This window comes from Procambarus clarkii, chromosome 6 (genome assembly GCF_040958095.1).
Source record: "Procambarus clarkii isolate CNS0578487 chromosome 6, FALCON_Pclarkii_2.0, whole genome shotgun sequence".
Classification (NCBI taxonomy): Eukaryota; Metazoa; Arthropoda; class Malacostraca; order Decapoda; family Cambaridae; genus Procambarus; species Procambarus clarkii.
The window spans coordinates 25,412,941-25,432,037 of NC_091155.1; the positions used below are offsets into that span (position 1 = coordinate 25,412,941).

At 46.8% G+C, this 19,097-nt stretch overlaps 2 protein-coding genes across 7 annotated transcripts in view; one reads left to right on the forward strand and one right to left on the reverse strand.

The window, feature by feature from the left end:
• Nucleotides 1–19,097, reverse strand: part of LOC123754025 (collagen alpha-1(XI) chain) — a 70,869-nt gene that overhangs the window by 17,871 nt on the left and 33,901 nt on the right. For all 6 annotated transcript variants that reach the window (XM_069306950.1, XM_069306945.1, XM_069306941.1 and 3 more), the window contains exons 2-11: nt 8,558–8,725; nt 7,882–8,089; nt 5,405–5,567; nt 3,525–3,749; nt 3,114–3,284; nt 2,551–2,736; nt 2,282–2,417; nt 1,781–1,905; nt 1,076–1,273; nt 718–834 (exon numbers count right to left, since the gene is read on the reverse strand). In XM_069306950.1, the coding sequence (XP_069163051.1) occupies nt 718–834; nt 1,076–1,273; nt 1,781–1,905; nt 2,282–2,417; nt 2,551–2,736; nt 3,114–3,284; nt 3,525–3,749; nt 5,405–5,567; nt 7,882–8,089; nt 8,558–8,725 (1,697 nt within the window). The remainder of the gene's footprint in view (nt 1–717; nt 835–1,075; nt 1,274–1,780; nt 1,906–2,281; nt 2,418–2,550; nt 2,737–3,113; nt 3,285–3,524; nt 3,750–5,404; nt 5,568–7,881; nt 8,090–8,557; nt 8,726–19,097) is intronic.
• Nucleotides 9,939–19,097, forward strand: part of LOC123754027 (uncharacterized) — a 115,282-nt gene continuing 106,123 nt past the window's right edge. Inside the window, exon 1 of the mRNA XM_069306975.1 lies at nt 9,939–9,963. The gene's annotated coding sequence lies outside the window, so the exon portion shown is untranslated. The remainder of the gene's footprint in view (nt 9,964–19,097) is intronic.

The following is a 19,097-nucleotide window of genomic DNA, read 5'->3' on the forward strand; positions in this document are numbered from 1 at the left end:
TTAGAGTCGTATAAAAACAGACATAATAGAAGAGCAGTAATACCTGTACTCTAATAGTTGGATTGTAATTACAGTACGTCACAGGGATACTCAAACGTCTGCGTGAGTTGTCATTCGTGTGAGGTCATGCACATACAGACAATCTGGCAGACTAATTCTAACCTGATCGGTAAAGCGACGGTTTCGCTTCTTGCAAGTCGACGTTCAATCCCCGACCGTCCAAGTGGTTGGGCACCCTTCCTTGCCTTCCTTCTATCCCGGATCCTTATCCTCATCCCTTCCAAGTGTTATAGTCGTAATGGCTTAGCACTTTCTCCTAATAAATACCTTACATTTGAGTGGTATGTGCATAGGTGTTACCAGAAGGAGTAATTGAGAGAAATATCATATACTGGTTTAAACAACAGCGTCATATGACATCACACAAGCCACATGCTGTGCGTCACATGAGATCACACAAGACAAGAGGTGTTGTCTGTCGCTTGAGATCACAGCGTAAGATCACTGGAAGGTGCTATTCCAATATGACTAAATAGCACTTGGAAGCAATATGAGGACGAAGGGCTGGGATACGAGGACGGCGTGAAGGAACAGTGCACAGTCACTTGGACTATCGGGAGTCGAACACCGCCCTGCGAGAAACAAGGCCGTCGTTGTACTGAAGAATCTAAGGAGGATGGACTTGAGATGAAACAAGAAATAGGTTGTAAACATTACCTGAGGTCCAATAGGGCCCTTGTCTCCCTTGGAACCGATGGACCCGGGGTTGCCGGAGTGTCCAGGCAAGCCATCAGCCCCAATTAAGCCAGGTAAGCCAGGCTTACCCCGGGGACCCTGCAAGAATTTAACGTCACCAAACCGTTGAATTACTCAAATATTCAAGCAATAACAACTAAGAATACTGTATGTATATATTGCAGATGAAATTGGCAAAAAATTAATAATATAGGCTGAAATAAGGTACAAATAAGAAAAGCTTTTTCACTGTTCTCTATTACGGTAATATGAATCAATCATTTTCCAAATAATGGATGACAAACTGCCTGCCAAGAATGACAACAAAGAAACTACTCACAGAAGGACCTGGAGGACCAAGGAGGCCTTGGGGTCCTGGTGGACCAATAGGTCCGTTGGGACCAGATTGACCAGGGGGCCCAGGTTGGCCAGGCGGACCAGCGTCTCCTTCGGGCCCAGTGACACCCTCGCTGCCGGGGATGCCAGGGGGCCCTGGCAGGCCAGGAAACCCTCGGGGCCCAATGAATCCTCGAGGACCCTAAAGAGAAAGAGGTGGGAGTGAAAGATTTTCATCAGCGGCGAGTGTACCTAAAATAAGAGAAAAAATTCATGGAAGATTACATTCTTAAATAATCGGCATGCCAAATTGGTCGTTTTTCTATTTTCAGGGCAACTAAAAAAATTTCAGGGCAACTGTAGATCTACGATTATATTGATTTGTATTGCACTTGCGAGCACTGGCTAAGGGAGTTTGTTCTTTTGGGTAATTATACGAACTTTGATCTAGTGAGAACAATATTTCACTTTCCAGCTATTATTTTATTGCGAATTGCATGATCTTGGTCCATTGTCTTCTTTGGGTGGGCACGGGGAGGGGAAGGGGAAATGATGAGGTGTGACCCATTTAATACGAAAAACCTATTATTTGGGCCTAAACAGACCATTAATGAGGATAGGGTCAATGAGGATGATCTCCTAGGGCGGGACTTGACCTGTGAACAACGAAAGACATTAAGGAAACTCTTTACCTTGTAAGGAGACTTACCATCTCTCCCGGGAGACCAGCCACACCTGGAGACCCTGGTTCACCTGGCATGCCGTCGTGACCTGGCAGCCCAGCCTCCCCGGGGGTCCCAACGACGCCTCGATGACCTTTCTCGCCCGGCACGCCTGAAGAAGTCACGCGAGGTCAAAACAAGGTCATTATTGATGATAGAGGTGCAGAAGTTGTCAGAAACACATTGGATATTAGGCCAACATTTGAGACATAAACATTTCACTTAAGTAAGGCTGAGTGACACTTGTTGGGGCCCGCCTGAGGCTTAGAACCCACGCGGGAATATCCCCTGAATGTATATATATATATATATATATATATATATATATATATATATATATATATATATATATATATATATATATATATATATATGCGAACAAGCCTGAATGGTCCCCAGGACAATATGCAACTGAATATATATATATATATATATATATATATATTCAAAGAACCAAAGAGTGTTACCACCATGACCCGGTGACTGACCTGGTAGACCACGGAGTCCGGGGTCACCCTTAGTCCCCGGTATACCGGAAAGGCCTCGCTCGCCGTCTCGACCTGGTCTTCCTCGTCGACCTCTTTGACCTAATCGACCTAGTTGCCCTCTCATACCTCGCGGGCCCTGGGGAGAGTGCATGGGAAAGGTGAGAAAGGTGGGAAGTGAGGAGGAGGTAAGTAGGTAGGTAGAAGGGAGATGAGAGAACGAGGATAAAGGAATCATTGTATTAGACGACAAACACACACACATCACTTACCGGTTCTCCCATGTCTCCTGGTTCACCCTTGAGGCCGGTCTCTCCCTGGGGTCCCTCAGGTCCAGGGAGACCAGTAAGACCCCTAGGTCCAGAAACACCTTGCATCGCCATCATGTGTTGAGACAGCTGCTGCTGGAACTGCTCCAGCATCTGGTCGGGTCCCTTCTCGTTGCCTTGGAGATTGAGCTGCAAGGTACGCCAAGATGCAAACAATTAATTGATTGATGAAGATTTTAAGCCACTCATTATTGATATTGGGTTACATTTTACCATTCTTTGTTGCACGTTTTTTAAGAGAATTTAAACACAAAGTCTATAAATTGTCTATTGGAGACATATCTGATCCTAAATTAACAAAAAATGCAACTGTTTGGCCTTAGCAAAAACATACGAACCCAAGCAACCCACCTAACCTATCGAGGCCAATGCATAGAAAAAGTCCATATTTTAGTGTTTTAACTTATACTAGTACGTCGCATTATAAACGGATTAGTCGATTCCGTAAAAATTACGACGTAATAGATGCAAACAAAAACGGGCTGAAAAGTGTTGCCCTTCCTCACCGGAATCATGAAGACGTGGCCTGGTGGTCCGGTTATGCCGTCTGTGCCAGGAAGACCACTCCTTCCGGGATCACCCTTGGGTCCTGGAGGACCCTGGGGACCCGGGGGTCCCGGGTAGCCTCGCAGAACTCCTGAGGGTAGATAGCTGACAGCGGCGGCGCCGTCATAGTCCTGGAAAACAGGAAGAAAGTGCTCTCGTATTACAATAAATAAATAACGACCTTTTGTGCCCTCTATAATCTTTTTTGCGCTACCGCTCACAGGATGAGTATGGGGTGCACAATAAACTATCAAAATCGTATTACTATGATTTCAACCATCAACAATTAAGTATCTGTGTCCGACAATCCACGACTTTCACGTCAGTAGATATCACTCTGAGATGCATTGCCGCTTTTCACAGGTACTCACAGGTCCGGTATAGTTATCCGCGTGATAGGACTCCGTGGTGTAGACGACGTCGTTGGGCTCGGTGGCGTAGACCGTCTCGTCGTCCTTACCGTCCACGTACTCTAGGTGCGTGGAGCCCAGGAAGTGCGTGTCGTGGAGGTCTTGGTCGCAGTCCGGCATGTAGGTCTTGCAGTGGTCGTATGCTGCTTCAGGACCCGGCACGATGTCCAGTTGCTGAATGTCGCCCTAGAAATCAGAGCAAGAGGAGAGGCGTGGTCAGGGACTAGAGGGGAGAGGAGATGTGGTGATTGGCCCAGAGAGAGAGAGAGAAAGAGAGAGAGAGAGAGAGAGAGAGACAGAGGGAGAGAGAGAGAGAGAAAGAGAGAGAGAGAGAGAGAGAGAGAGAGAGAGAGAGAGAGAGAGAGAGAGAGAGAGAGAGAGAGAGAGAGAGAGAGAGAGAGAGAGAGAGAGAGAGAGAGAGAGAGAGAGAGAGAGAGAGAGAGAGAGAGAGAGAGAGAGAGAGAGAGAGAGAGAGAGAGAATGTGGTAACTTAAGGAAATCTAAGATTACCGCATTCTCTCTCCCCGGAACACCCTCCAACGCACCTGGATCTGCCTCCAACGCACCTGGATCTCCCTCCAACGCACCTGGAACTCCCTCCAACGCACCTGGAACCCCTCCAACACACCTGGAACCCCTCCAACACACCTGGAACCCCTCCAACACACCTGGAACCCCTCCAACACACCTAGAACTCCCTCCAACACACCTGGAACCCCTCCAACACACCTAGAACTCCCTCCAACACACCTGGAACCCCTCCAACACACCTAGAACTCCCTCCAACACACCCGGACAATATATGTTCCCAGTTCCTAGGCACTGCCAGGGAGGAAACAGAGAGATGAAGGCATAAGAGTCAAGGATCTTGCCAGAGATAAATCTGAAATTAGCGAGGTGACACAAGCCTCCAGATATTTACTTTTGACCAGAAAGGAGGACGCCAGCACCGTTCTTAAGCCCATATTTAGTTTGCAATTAATATAAAAACGTCAGGTTCAGAACCCGGTTATATCAAACGCTAACCAGTGACGATGTTTACCATTATTTTAACCAAATTTAATTGTGACTCAGGCTGATCAATTTAATTCAACTTCATCAGTGAAATGAACAATATCAAACACCAAACGTCTTATTCATGAAAAGTCTAAAAATTAACCATTATGATGTATCGTGTTATCTGAAGAGAAAAGTTGTTAGTGTTATAACCTAGACTAAAAGAAAGTCTGAAGGTCAGTTATAACTGTAGTTCAGAATAAGGACAACTGGAAGGGTCTCACTAAGGAAGCAAGTAACACATCTTGAATCAAGGGTGTTCAACAAGGAAACACTATCAAGTGTTTTCTTGACTCAAGGAAACACTCTCAAGAGTAGTCCAGTCTCAAGAAAACACTCTCAAGGATAGTCTAGTCTCAAGGAAACACTATCAAGGATAGTCCAGTCTCAAGGAAACACTCTCAAGAGTAGTCCAGTCTCAAGGAAACACTATCAAGGATAGTCCAGTCTCAAGGAAACACTATCAAGGATAGTCCAGTCTCAAGGAACCACTCCCAAAAATGGACCAGTCTCAAGAAATTGGGTTAAATTTCCAAGACCTCCTTCAGCCCCTCCCTCAGGAATCAAGCCGAAGAACACACCCGGCGAGAAACAATGGGCAGAGTTTCTTTCACCCTATGCCCCTGTTACCTAGCAGTAAAATAGGTACCTGGGTGTTAGTCAGCTGTCACCGGCTGCTTCCTGGGGGTGGAGGCCTGGTCAAGGACCGGGCCGCGGGGACACTAAAGCCCCGAAATCATCTCAAGATAACACACAGAAAGAGGACTGCGAGACGAACTACTCACAGCGAAGTACTTCTCCTCGAGGAGTTGTTGGCCGAGGAGGATGATGCCGGCGTTGGAGACATGCGAAGGGGAGTCCCTGGGTAGAATAAGGTTGGTAGAGGTCTCGCAGTCCAACAACAGGGTCACGCTATCCCCCTTCACGCTCAGTCCCAGCCGGTGCCACCTGAAAGAAAATGGACGAAGAACGTGATTTAACCCCCCAAACAATTCCATCCTAAATCTTTATTCTGACTGCTTCCAAGTGCTATATAGTCGTAATTGCTTGGCGTTTTCCTTTGATAATTCCCTCACTCTAGAAGGTTTATTGGCCTATGGGAGGCAGCTCCTAGTCATATCTACCCAGCTTCATGCATGACTATGTCTAGCCTACACTTGAAACAATCCAGGGATCCCCCACAAATGTTAAGTTTATCATGTAATTTGTTTCAGAAATCAACACCTGTATTTCCAAACCGGTATCTACCCAGATTATGTTCTTATCAGTCGGTGTTCCCCTTCAACACAAGAGGCCCAATGCCCTTGTCATAGGAGTTGAACGCATAAGAGAAGAAAAAGCAATACAGTGAAAACGTCCTGGACCCTTAACAAGTCAAGACATGATTAGGGATTCCTCTTGTAATGAATGTTTGTTTAAATCAGTGATTCTCAAAGGGTGGAGAAAGGGGAGCGGGATGATTGGCTCCCCCAGGGAGGTATTTTTAACCAGGGAAAAAATATCAGTCAGGGAAGGAACTCCAAACTGGGAAAAAATATTGTATGAGGGATCCCTGGGATCACAAGGGGAAGTATGTGATCTGGCGTGAAGGGAACGCCATCTAGAGAAATCTGCTGGAAAGGCCAGATTTAACTTAAACCTACAAGTCATTCTGTCTCGAAATTCTATGTTAAGAAAGACATATAGTTAACACAGAAGCAGCTGTTGGTGGAGAGAAAGAAAGACACAGGAGGAGACATCACCTTAGGGAGGGACAGAGGCGAGGGGGGGACGGGACCAAGGGCATATGAGGTTAAGATTAGCAACAATGCTCACAGAAATGACACCACAAAACATGGCAATAAATGCTGGGCAATGCGGCTTGAATAACACCCCCTTACTGCAGGACGGCCGCCATGAATATAGCATCCACACGCGGCAGTAATTAGAAGGTTAAGAGAGGCCAGACACACACAAGTGGCGGCATGCACAGTAAATTGCAGCAGACTTTAAGTCTAGCGGCACACACTCTGTAATGTCTTACAAGGCCAAGATGATCTCAATTGACGAGCCAGAAGCCAACTTGGTCTTCAGACGTCGGAGGGTGGCACCTAGCGTCTTATTTTACACCCTGTGGTCCCCCTCCCCAACGTACAAATTACAAGGTACTATAAAAAGCTTGCCGCTCACAAATGTTTTCTATGCATCTGTAGGTTAGATGAGGTGGGTTGCTTGGGTTTGTACGTTTCTGGTTAGGTTAGGACGTGGTATTTTGTACGTTGTGGAAATTCACGAGAGCGGTGTGGGTGGTGAGGCCGCCTTGTGGTGTCCCATAGCTCCCGCGGCAACCCAGAGTTCTCTTATTAACTTACCACAACGGTCACAAGATGGTGAACCTAACCTAACCTAACCTAACCTAACCTAATCTAATCTAACATAACCTAGCCAAATCTAACCTAACCTAATCTAATCTTATCTAATCTAACCTAATCTATCCTAACCGAACGACCCACACATAGAAAAGTTAATGTTCATGCGCCGCCATGTTATATAGTACATCATATATATTCCATTGGGGAATTTGACAGGAGGCCTGGTCGAGGCCCGGGCCGTGGCCACGCTAAGCCCCGAAAGGTAACCGACAGGACAAGTTATAGTCACCAATGTGTCAGGCGAAGATCTTGTATGAGAGGCCCTTCAAATAAGTGTCTATAGGCGGCTTGTTAACTAAGAGTTCAGCGTCGGCGGCCGGAGTGCCACCACTGCTGGGGGTGCCTGAAGGCTTGCAGTGTAAGACGTACCTAACCCCCTTTACCACTGTTTTACCCCCTACATGGGTAAAACATGCTCGATTAACGTTATTTTACTCGATTGACGTCGTTATACTCGATTTACGTCATTTTACTCGATTAACGTCGTTTTACTCGATTAACGTCGTTTTACTCGATTAACGTCGTTTTACTCGATTAACGTCGTTTTAATCGATTAACGTCGTTTTACTCGATTAACATCGTTTTACTCGATTAACGTCGTATTACTCGATTAACGTCGTTTTACTTGATTAACGTCGTTTTACTCGATTATGTCGTTTTACTCGATTAACGTCGTTTTACTCGATTAACGTCGTATTACTCGATTAACGTCATTTTACTCGATTAACGTCGTTTTACTCGATTAACGTCGTTTTACTCGATTAACGTCGTTTTACTCGATTAACGTCGTTTTACTCGATTAACGTCGTTTTACTCTCATTCCCCCTCTCTCTAGCACGACCTATACGCACTTTCCGTCATTGATGGCGGCGCCGAACTCTAGAGTGTTGCCGTTGTTGAGTTGGTCGCCGGAGTCCTGGTAGAAGAGCTTGATGGTGTCGCCCACTTCCACCAGGAGCTGGTCGTCGCCATTGTCAGAGTACAGGCCGAACAGCACCGAGTTCGACCCTTGCTCCGGCCGCAGTGTGGCCATGATGCTGAAGTCTTCGGGAAACTCATCTGCCAAGGAGAGGGGAGAGGTGCAGAACGGTAAAAGCACAAGAATTAAAGAAACTGCAGAGGGCCCTATTGACCCCTTGGGAGACAGCTCCTTTTAGCTTTCATACTGCTGTATGTTTGGTATTATGTGTATATGTATTACAAGTTAATCGTGTTACATTTTCATCTTCTTAACCTTGCTTGATAACAATATATGTAATATATAATTACGAAAGAAAATAGGAACCATGAAATCATTCATAGAAGATAGTACCTTACCATCTTCCTTCTCTCTCTCTCTCTCTCTCTCTCTCTCTCTCTCTCTCTCTCTCTCTCTCTCTCTCTCTCTCTCTCTCTCTCTCTCTCTCTCTCTCTCTCTCTCTCTCTCTCTCTCTCTCTCTCTCTCTCTCACGCATATATTCCCCAGGGTGAGGAAGCTGTTGTTGGTAGGGTGGCATAACCTGACCCGGTGGCCTTACCCATACTCACCAGGAAAGAGGTTGGCGGTGGGTACAGTGAGGACAGCTTGCTCGGTGACTCTGTAGCCTACGTCAGGCACTCCTGGCTGCCCCGGGCGGCTGTCGCACATACCCCGTGTCTCCACCACGCCCAGGGGCTGCCCTGCCATGCCCACCGCCTCCAACAAGCTGCCTCCCGCTGCAAACGTAAATAACACGCATTAATGGACAAGCAACAATTGTATGCATAATGCATTGTAGGTCTCCCCTAACACAATGTCAACAAAATACAGCATGAATACAATACACCTTGCGTAAGACTAGATCAAGTTGGTCTTATTTGGTAAAAGTCTTAACGCAATAGAACTCTTGTAAGTTGTCAAGAGCATAAATATAACGACTAGAGGTATTTGATCGCATGGTGACGAAGGCATTTCTAGCCTCGTATGCCAGCATATCTCATGACAGAAATATAATTATGACAAAAACCTCCCACCCCAATTCTTTGTTGCTCTCTCTCTCTCTCTCTCTCTCTCTCTCTCTCTCTCTCTCTCTCTCTCTCTCTCTCTCTCTCTCTCTCTCTCTCTCTCTCTCTCTCTCTCTCTCTCTCTCTCTTCTCTCTCTCTCTCTCTCTCTCTCTCTCTCTCTCTCTCTCTCTCTCTCTCTCTCTCTCTCTCTCTCTCTCTCTCTCTCTCTCTCTCTCTCTCTCTCTCTCTCTCTCTCTCTCTCTCTCTCTCTCTCTCTCTCTCTCTCTCTCTCTAGACCCAAGCCTAGTCTTCCTTCCTCGCCCCAAGCCTAGTTTTCAAGTTTGGGTCGTTGATTACACGAGTGACAGCGTATTGCAGAAGCATTTAGACATAGTCTGATTATTAGTATAAACACAAAAAATAGGAGGACATCAGGGCCGTTTTCCCGCCAGTTTTTCGACCCCTGACTCAAACAAAAACTAGTGCCCCATTTTCAGATATGTAAGTGATGCTTATATATGTGAGAACACACAGTATAATACCAACTGTGATTACGTAATTCATTACATGTAGAATTGTTACCTGTTATGTAAATTGGAATCAACTATTGGTTAATTAGTTATTCGATCGGTAGTGTTACGCCTTTTGGGGTGGGAGGCGGGGGGGGGGGGGGGGGGGACAGTTCCCATAGTCTAGTCAAGCTTCTGGAACCTTCAGAGCGCAGCTAACTACCGCCGGAGTAGTTTGTCGCGTTGAAGTGCTTGGTGTCAAAGGTCCAGCTAGTATCGAGCTGTTGAACTTTTGAGCTATTCTGGTCAGCTGCAGTGAGACTCAGTGTCGGTTACAATACATATATATATTAGTGTGGGAACGTAAGTGTAGAAGCGATTGGGCCATTGATGTTTCCCACGGTTGGTTAAGGAGGAGAGCGCGCCCGCCTTGACGATGGTAGACTAACACTGAACAGTCCGTAAGTATTTTTGACAGTTTAACACAATGTTTGTTCCTTTTTGCTCTGAACTCGTGTACGTTGGACCTGAAATAATACCTACGTATTATTACTGATAATAATAACTACGTATTATTACAGTTATACCTACGTATAACTGTATTTGTATACTGAACATATTGGGTGAACCATGTATGAATTACAACCCATTTTATACATAGCTCGAACCCCCATAGCTCGAACCCCCATAGCTCGAACCCCCATAGCTCGAACCCCCATAGCTCGAATTACACTATAGAGAATCAACCATTATTGAACCAGGTCGTCCACTCGAGCGTTAACAACGTCACTAAACTGATGTACTAAATTGCCCGAACCTTACCGAGGACCCAGGAATAGAAAGCGGGACATCACGTCAATTTTCCATGCCGCTATGATGTTTAGTACAGCAGTTTTGGGCCGTAGGGGGATTAATACGTCAAAATGCGATGAACTTTTCAAGAGTGCGGTACCAACGTCAAGAAACTGTCGTGTTAAAGCCCTTACTTAGAGCGAAGAGGTAGAACGGCCTATTAATATAGCTCGAGTGCACGGGGGAGTTGTGTAAAACCCTGGTTTGTCTCGGAGAGGCTGCAGGATCCAGTTGGTTCAGTAGAACTTCGGTTTCAACTCTTTTTTTTTTACCATGTCGTAGCTCAGTCGATTATGGCAGCGTCTGGGATGTATCATCTCGGACGTAGGTTCGAATCCTCGTCACGGCCCTTGTGGATTTGTTCATTGATGCATCACGCTATTGTGATTTCTGTGTGTAGAGGTACCATCTCTTGTGGAATTCCGAAGACCCAAAGCCTAGGCGTGGATAATAAAAGGCATCCCCAACTTTATTATTTTATGCAGTGTAATTAATTTATTTTTGCACTGTGTTATCATTTACAGAAAGCACACACATATATAGCAATCGAAGATCTTTATGTATCTCTACAGAGGTGGCCCAAGAGGCAGGCATTTTCCCCCTCTGCAGTTGTCAGAATCACTGAGCGTGGGAAGTAATAATGAGAGTTCAGTTCCTTGGTGTTGCCCTTGTGAACCCGTGCACAGTTCCATGTTTACATTTTGACACACGAGAGATCACGTTACTGAACATGGTGGCCAACTCTCTCGCACATGTTCCTCCTGAATGTGCGCTACAACTTGTCATTTTCATGGCATTATCATCTTGATTTCAGCTCTTCGCATTCGTTACAATTCGATATAAATGAAAATGACACAAAAATGACCAGATCTGATCATGTGATAACGCTGCTTAATTAAAGTTCTACACCCTTAATAGGAACGTTGGCATGCCTGCCAGATCAGTGCCCAGGTCAGCTGTGTTGTGTAAACAAACACAGCTGATTTCTAGACCATTTTTATCTCGAAAACAAACTCGTTAACTTGGTTACATCACCTCATGGCTATTTGCGTAGATTTTTCTAACAAATTTTTCTAACAATACTTTTTGGTGTTTATTGTGATTTGCTTGGCGAGAGGCAGAGAAAACCATGGTTGCAGGCAGGGGAAACCATGGTTGCAGGCAGGGGAAACCATGGTTGCAGGCAGGGGAAACCATGGTTGCAGGCAGGGGAAACCATGGTTGCAGGCAGGGGAAACCATGGTTGCAGGCAGGGGAAACCATGGTTGCAGGCAGGGGAAACCATGGTTGCAGGCAGGGGAAACCATGGTTGCAGGCAGGGGAAACCATGGTTGCAGGCAGGGAAAACCATGGTTGCAGGCAGGGAAAACCATGGTTGCAGGCAGGGGAAACCATGGTTGCAGGCAGGGGAAACCATGGTTGCAGGCAGGGAAAACCATGGTTGCAGGCAGGGAAAACCATGGTTGCAGGCAGGGGAAACCATGGTTGCAGGCAGAGTAAATCATGGTTGCAGGCGACGATTAATGATTCAGAGAAAATGTAAAATCACAGAGATAAAACCGACGAACATAGTGTGGATTTTTCTTGTCAGATTAAGAGTGGTTATTTAATGGCACATAAGATATTTATCTTAGATAATAGGAATATTTGGCTTCGCAATTTCGCACAGTGCTTCAGTTAGAACAGAGAGAAGTATTTTGATTTGGTCATCATTATTTATATACAACATATATCCCCGCACCACCCACCCACACACGCACACACACACACGCACACACACACACACGCACACACACACACACGCACACACGCACACACGCACACACACACACACACACGCACGCACAAACGAGCGCGGCTGGATGCTGCACATGCAGATAAGCCATCGAGATTTGATCAAAACCTTTGCAGCATAAAGGGTCAAAAGCAAAGGTTAAACCCCCCCCCCCCCCCCTCCCCCCTAAAAAAAAAAGTAGATGCGAGCTGGAAACACGTGGCCAGAGAGCTAGTGTTCGACCCTGCAAGCACAGCTAGGTATATGTATATATCTAATATATACACATCTAGGTGTATATATATGTAGGTAAGTGCGCGCGTGCAAATCCAGGCGTCCTAGAGAATGAGTCTAGCAACATTGTGGTTAATTGAAATTGCAATAAAAACAGCAGATCACAATCAAGGAAGCAGCTCATTAAATACTAACCGCTGCACACGCAAACAGAATTTTGTAACACACACACACACGCACATGCACACTCACCGCACGCACACACATCCACACGCAGCATATACGAAATATACGGACAGCATTTAGAAACCTAAGCTTGAAGATACATTTATATACACACAGCCCACGTCAGACCAGTTCTAGACTATGCAGCACCAATAGGTAATCTCCGTCGTGTTAACCACAAGAAAAATAATGAACAAATCTAGAAACTTGCGAAGAGACTCTGGTGCAATAGACATAAGAGCCGAGTTTAATTACTAGTTAAGAGAACTAGTTTTTAGCCCGAAACGCTGTGCATATTAGTGGCTTAAGGCATAGTATGTACTGGCTCTATTTAGACATCCAACATTCTAACGAGAGAGGGAGAGAGGCTCTGGGAGAGAGGGGAGAGAGGGAGGGAGAGGAGAGAGGGAGAGAGGCTCTGGGAGGGAGAGGAGAGAGGAAGAGACACAGTAACAGCAGCGGCAGATTATCCAAGCTGCAGGAAGCAAGTGTGTGGTGTGTGTGACAATGGTGGAGGCTGCTTGATAGATCAGCTCTTGGAGATGAGTTAGTCTGGGCTTTTTGTAGTGGATGCTTTCTTTGATGTGAATCACAGTCTCGTTCCGCCAGCCCTCCTCCCTCCTCCAACCCTTCCTGCCACTACTATCGCTATCAACCAACACCAGCATCATCACCACCATCACCACCACAACCACCATCACTGCCACAAACACCACAATCTCTAACAAATATCACAGGCACTATACGTAACTAACCCCAGAAAGAAAAGAGCCAATCACATCACACGTTCATTCTCTCTTTCCGTACGTTAAATTGCCCTCTCTCCCCCAGAAACACACACACACACACACACACACACACACACACACACACACACACACACACACACACACACACACACACACACACACACACACTCACACATCCAAGACCGTTAGTAGTTTCAAAGCGTTATATGACAAAGAGTGCTGGGAAGACGGGACACCACGAGCGTAGCTCTCATCCTGTAACTACAATTAGGTAATTACACTTTGGTAATTACACACACACACACACAGTCATTCTAGGGTATAATCACTGACAATAGTTTATATCTGGTTCAAAGTGTCGCTTCTTAGGCCAATAGAGCACCTCTAATAGAACACCTCTAATAGAGCACCTCTAATAGAACACCTCTAATAGAGCACCTCTAATAGAGTACCTTCGATAAAGTGCCTCTCCGATAAAGCCCCCCTCCACCACCTCCACCTCGCCCTCATCCGCTTCTCAAGACTGATAAAGTCTGTTTCTTGTTGAGCGCTGAGTGGACACTGAGAGGAAGCACCTCCTACCTGCCTCTCCTAGTTTTGTTTATTGACGTCCGTCCGTCTATAGGACGGCTGCCCGTCCTGCCCGGTCTACAGTCTACATTCTACCCAGTCTACCCAGTCTACCCAGTTTCCAGCATCTCTGAAAACAAGGGAGGAAAAAAAATATATGTATGGGTGTTTCCCCGAATTTCATATTGTGTTTAGAGCAAAGAAAATGGAGGCTAAGGTAACGGGAGAATTTTTTTCTTATTATTGTCTTTGTTCTGAAGCTTTATTTTCAGACGTGTGTTTTTGTTTTAGGCTTGATGGAGGTTTTTGTTCGTTTTTTTTTTATACACATGGATGAAACTTTTATTATTATTCACTCTCTCTCTCTTTATATATATATATATATATATATATATATATATATATATATATATATATATATATATATATATATATATATATTTACAAAATCTTAATATCACACTTAGGTGAAACGTACAAAAGAACGGGGAAAAGAGGGGGAAAGAAATGATAGACAGACAGAGACGCCGATGAAGAGGCGAATGGATGAAGAGACAGACGCTCAGTCAGACGAACAGATAGACGTACACACAGCGGCATGTGCAAATGCCTGGACAGGTAGTTGAAATGGACGGATAAACAGGCGGTCGGATGCTTGGACGGACAGACATACAGGTACGGAGGAAGACCCAGCTGACGGGCGGCCGGAATGAATCATGTTTAACATAGGATAAAGGTATATTCTTAATCTTATAACACAGGTATTCTTAATCCTGGTGAGCGAGAAACACGTAACTTCACGTGCAAGAAAGAATACGCTGAGGAATGGGCGGCTGAGGGAGATAGGAAAGTGTAGGGGAAGAGGGGTAGAAATGGGGGGGAATGGGGGATGCAAGAACACGGGCATGGAAGGAATGGGGGATGCAAGAACAAGGGGCATGGAAGGAATGGGGGAGAAATAGTGAGTGAATAAACCTGAAGTACAGACATGTGTTGGTTGGTTGTTTCAAGCGGAGGTTAGACACGTGTGTAAATGGGTTTGGGTGGTTATAAATAGGATCTGCCACGGGATGGGTATTGGGTGCATAATAAAGAAAGAAGAGATTGAATTGTCACTAATGAGTCAATAGACCTTCTGATGTTTCCTTAATGTTTATGTTCTTTGACTGAGGCTATTCTTATTAAAAGAGAATATTCTTATATATATTCTTATATTCTTATTTATATTCTTCTGTATTCTTAATCTTGTTACAATATTCTAATTTGTCCTAACTGTATTTTCCCTTTCTTCCCCATTCCTCCTCATTCTTATCCTTTTCCTAGTGCTTCTCCTTCTCATTTTCTTAATCCTGCTCCTCATTTTCTTAACGTTTCTCTCCCTTTCTAAATGTTTTCTTAAAGAGTGACTATACGGGGAAGTGAGGTATCCCCCCCCCCCCCCGCCTACTACCACGCCTTCGTGTATCTTCCTCTCCTCCTCCGAGCTCGCGAAAAGGTCAAGGACAATATTTTTGTCCTTAAATCTTCCCTCCCGCCATCATTACCTTCGTTGTCTTCAAGATGATTAGACGGGTGTAGACCAGCCTTCTTTCTTCCTTTCCTCGTTTTGTTGCGGCCTGTACCGGACATGTGTGTACATCCCAGGCAGACAGAGAGAGAGAGAGAGAGAGAGAGAGAGAGAGAGAGAGAGAGAGAGAGAGAGAGAGAGAGAGAGAGAGAGAGAGGGGGGGGGTAGAGTGAGTTTGGGAGAGAATGAGCAGCACAGGAGCATGAGTGACAGAGAGGGAACTTGAAATATAAACAGATGGAGACTGAGAGACTGAGGGAACTGGAGATATAAACAGAGGAAGGCTGAGAGACTGAGGGAACTTGAAATATAAACAGAGGAAGGCTTTGAGACTGAGGGAACTGGAGATATAAACAGAGGGAAGCTGAGAGACTGAGGGAACTTGAGATATAAACAGAGGGAGACTGAGAGACTGAGGGAACTGGAGATATAAACAGAGGAAGGCTGAGAGACTGAGGGAACTTGAAATATAAACAGAGGAAGGCTGGGAGACTGAGGGAACTGGAGATATAAACAGAGGGAAGCTGAGAGACTAAGAGGGACGCGGAGATACAAGCAGAGAGAGAGCCAACTGCCTCGCCAATGAAGCAGTTGACTGTGTAGCAGCTGCGACTCTGAGACCTTTAAGTCACGCCCTCTTGTTACTTCCCCCCCGCCCACGCCCACCCCAACAGCTGACCACCCACGCCCACCCCCTGGCAGCCGACCTTCCACCCACGCCCACCCTTGGCAGCTGATCCACAACCCGCGCCCACCCCGCTCCCGCCTACCTCGTCTTCAAGCGTGTGCAGGATCTGGCCTATCATGCCTACAGACGCCAGCATACAAGGATGTGCTTGATTTATATCATCCTGCCCCTCTCTTGAAGAACCCACTTCCAGGATGCCCAGATCTTCACCCATATCCTGCCTCACCCCACGCATGCTAACATATCCTGGATATCCATCAATCGTGGTTTGAAGCTCTGACCCTTTTTTTCTCTTTCCTTCACAAAAAAATAGCATCCAATCAGACGTAGGATTTGGTAAATCCAACTGCTTTAAGCACACCTTGAAGGAGCGAGAGGACCTGTCCGGCCATCCTCACAGGGAGAAGCAGGGTGCAGGACCTGGCTTATGTCTTCCTGCGTGTCCTTCAGGAGGAGGCGATGACCCACAGGTATAAGGCATGGAAAAAAAAGAGTGCGACTAAAAAGATGTCTCGCCATCCAGGCTGCGACAATGGAGGTCTGAGACAGGTCTGAGGCAGGTCTGAGGGAGGTCTGAGGGAGGTCTGAGGGAGGTCTGAGGGAGGTCTGAGACAGGTCTGAGGGAGGTCTGAGACAGGTCTGAGGCAGGTCTGAGGCAGGTCTGAGGCAGGTCTGAGGGAGGTCTGAGGGAGGTCTGAGGGAGGTCTGAGGCAGGTCTGAGGCAGGTCTGAGGCAGGTCTGAGGCAGGTCTGAGGCAGGTCTGAGGCAGGTCTGAGGGAGGTCTGAGGGAGGTCTGAGGCAGGTCTGAGGCAGGTCTGAGGCAGGTCTGAGGCAGGTCTGAGGGAGGTCTGAGACAGGTCTGAGGGAGGTCTGAGACAGGTCTGAGGTAGGTCTGAGGCAGGTCTGAGGCAGGTCTGAGGGAGGTCTGAGGGAGGTCTGAGGGAGGTCTGAGACAGGTCTGAGGTAGGTCTGAGGCAGGTCTGAGGCAGGTCTGAGGGAGGTCTGAGGGAGGTCTGAGACAGGTCTGAGGGAGGTCTGAGACAGGTCTGAGGCAGGTCTGAGGCAGGTCTGAGGCAGGTCTGAGACAGGTCTGAGGCAGGTCTGAGGGAGGTCTGAGGGAGGTCTGAGACAGGTCTGGGGGAGGTCTGAGGGAGGTCTGAGGCAGGTCTGAGACAGGTCTGAGGGAGGTCTGAGGGAGGTCTGAGGCAGGTCTGAGGCAGGTCTGAGGCAGGTCTGAGGCAGGTCTGAGACAGGTCTGAGGGAGGTCTGAGGGAGGTCTGAGGGAGGTCTGAGGTAGGTCTGAGGCAGGTCTGAGGCAGGTCTGAGACAGGTCTGAGGCAGGTCTGAGGCAGGTCTGAGGCAGGTCTGAGACAGGTCTGAGGCAGGTCTGAGGCAGGTCTGAGACAGGTCTGAGGCAGGTCTGAGGCAGGTCTGTGATACAGGGTGTGCACGTGTGTTAGCCCCGGGTGTGTGTGCGTGTGTGTGGGAGGGGGAAGAGACGGTGGGAGGGGAAGGGGACAGAGATTAAGAGAACGTGGGGGGAGACCCAGTAATGGCAGGAGACAGACAGAAAGGGACGGTAGTATTGAGAGGGATAGAGAGTCAGGAGGGGGAATGTGAGTGGTGGTAGACAGGCAGGAACGAAAAAACGAAGACAAATTACAATGAAAGAGGGGAATTAATAGAGAAAAGGAGACTTAAGAAAGAAGAATGGACCAGAAGGAGAGAGAGAGAGAGAGAGAGAGAGAGAGAGAGAGAGAGAGAGAGAGAGAGAGAGAGAGAGAGAGAGAGAGTCATTCCAAACTCAAAGATTTACCAAGTGCAAATGTTCACCTGATGCATGTTGCACAACATGCAGAACATGTCATGTCTGGGTACAAGTAACAGGATGAACAACCCAGCGGGTTTTCTTCCTATTGGGGAGTGTTGTAAATGCTGCTATGGTGGTGTGTCCACTCACAAAATGAGTGGCGCTGCCCAATAAACTCGCCCCTCGGGGCAAAATTTTAATTTAATGTCATTCCAACGGATCTAGAAACCTGGTCCCTTAATTCTTCCTTCCCTCTCACCTCTCTCTCTCTCTCCCTCTCACCTTCTTTCCCTCTCTCTCACCTTCTCTCCCTCTCTCCCTACGTTCTCTCCATGATTGATTTGACTGTTGCCGCCGGAGGCGCCTGGTTTATTGTGCATCCTATACTCATCCTTGCGAGCGGCAGCGCAAAAAAAAGGGACTACAGAGGGCACAAAAGGTGTCGATCTGTCCTTCCTACGTTCCCTGTCTCCCTCCGTCTCGCAGTGACTCTGTCACCCTCCCTCCTGTCCCTCACTACCCGCTTTCCCTTGTCCCTGCTTGGTCTAGCACCTAAATGTATCCTACATGCAAGAGATTATATCAACAATACACACACACACACACACACACACACACACACACACACACACACACACACACACACACACACACACACACACACACACACACACACACACACACACACACACACACACACACACACACACACACACACACACACACACACACACACACACACACACACACAAAGAAAATATTAAAACAAAAACAAGAGATAAACCAACAAGGCAATTAAAACATTAGGATAAATACACCCTTGTTCAAGCTGTTCTGTTGAGCGCGTGCACTCAAGCGTCCTGTCTAGCCACTGAGGCTTAATTTAAGTCTTGCCACTCAAGCGTTAGTTAGATGTTGAGTGTGTGTGTGTGCTCAGTTACTCGCACTCGCGGCACTGAGACATACACACTAACCTCACCCCAGACACTCGCGGCACTGAGACATACACACTAACCTCACCCCAGACACTCGCGGCACTGAGACATACACACTAACCTCATCCCACACACTCGCGGCACTGAGACATACACACTAACCTCACCCCAGACACTCGCGGCACTGAGAC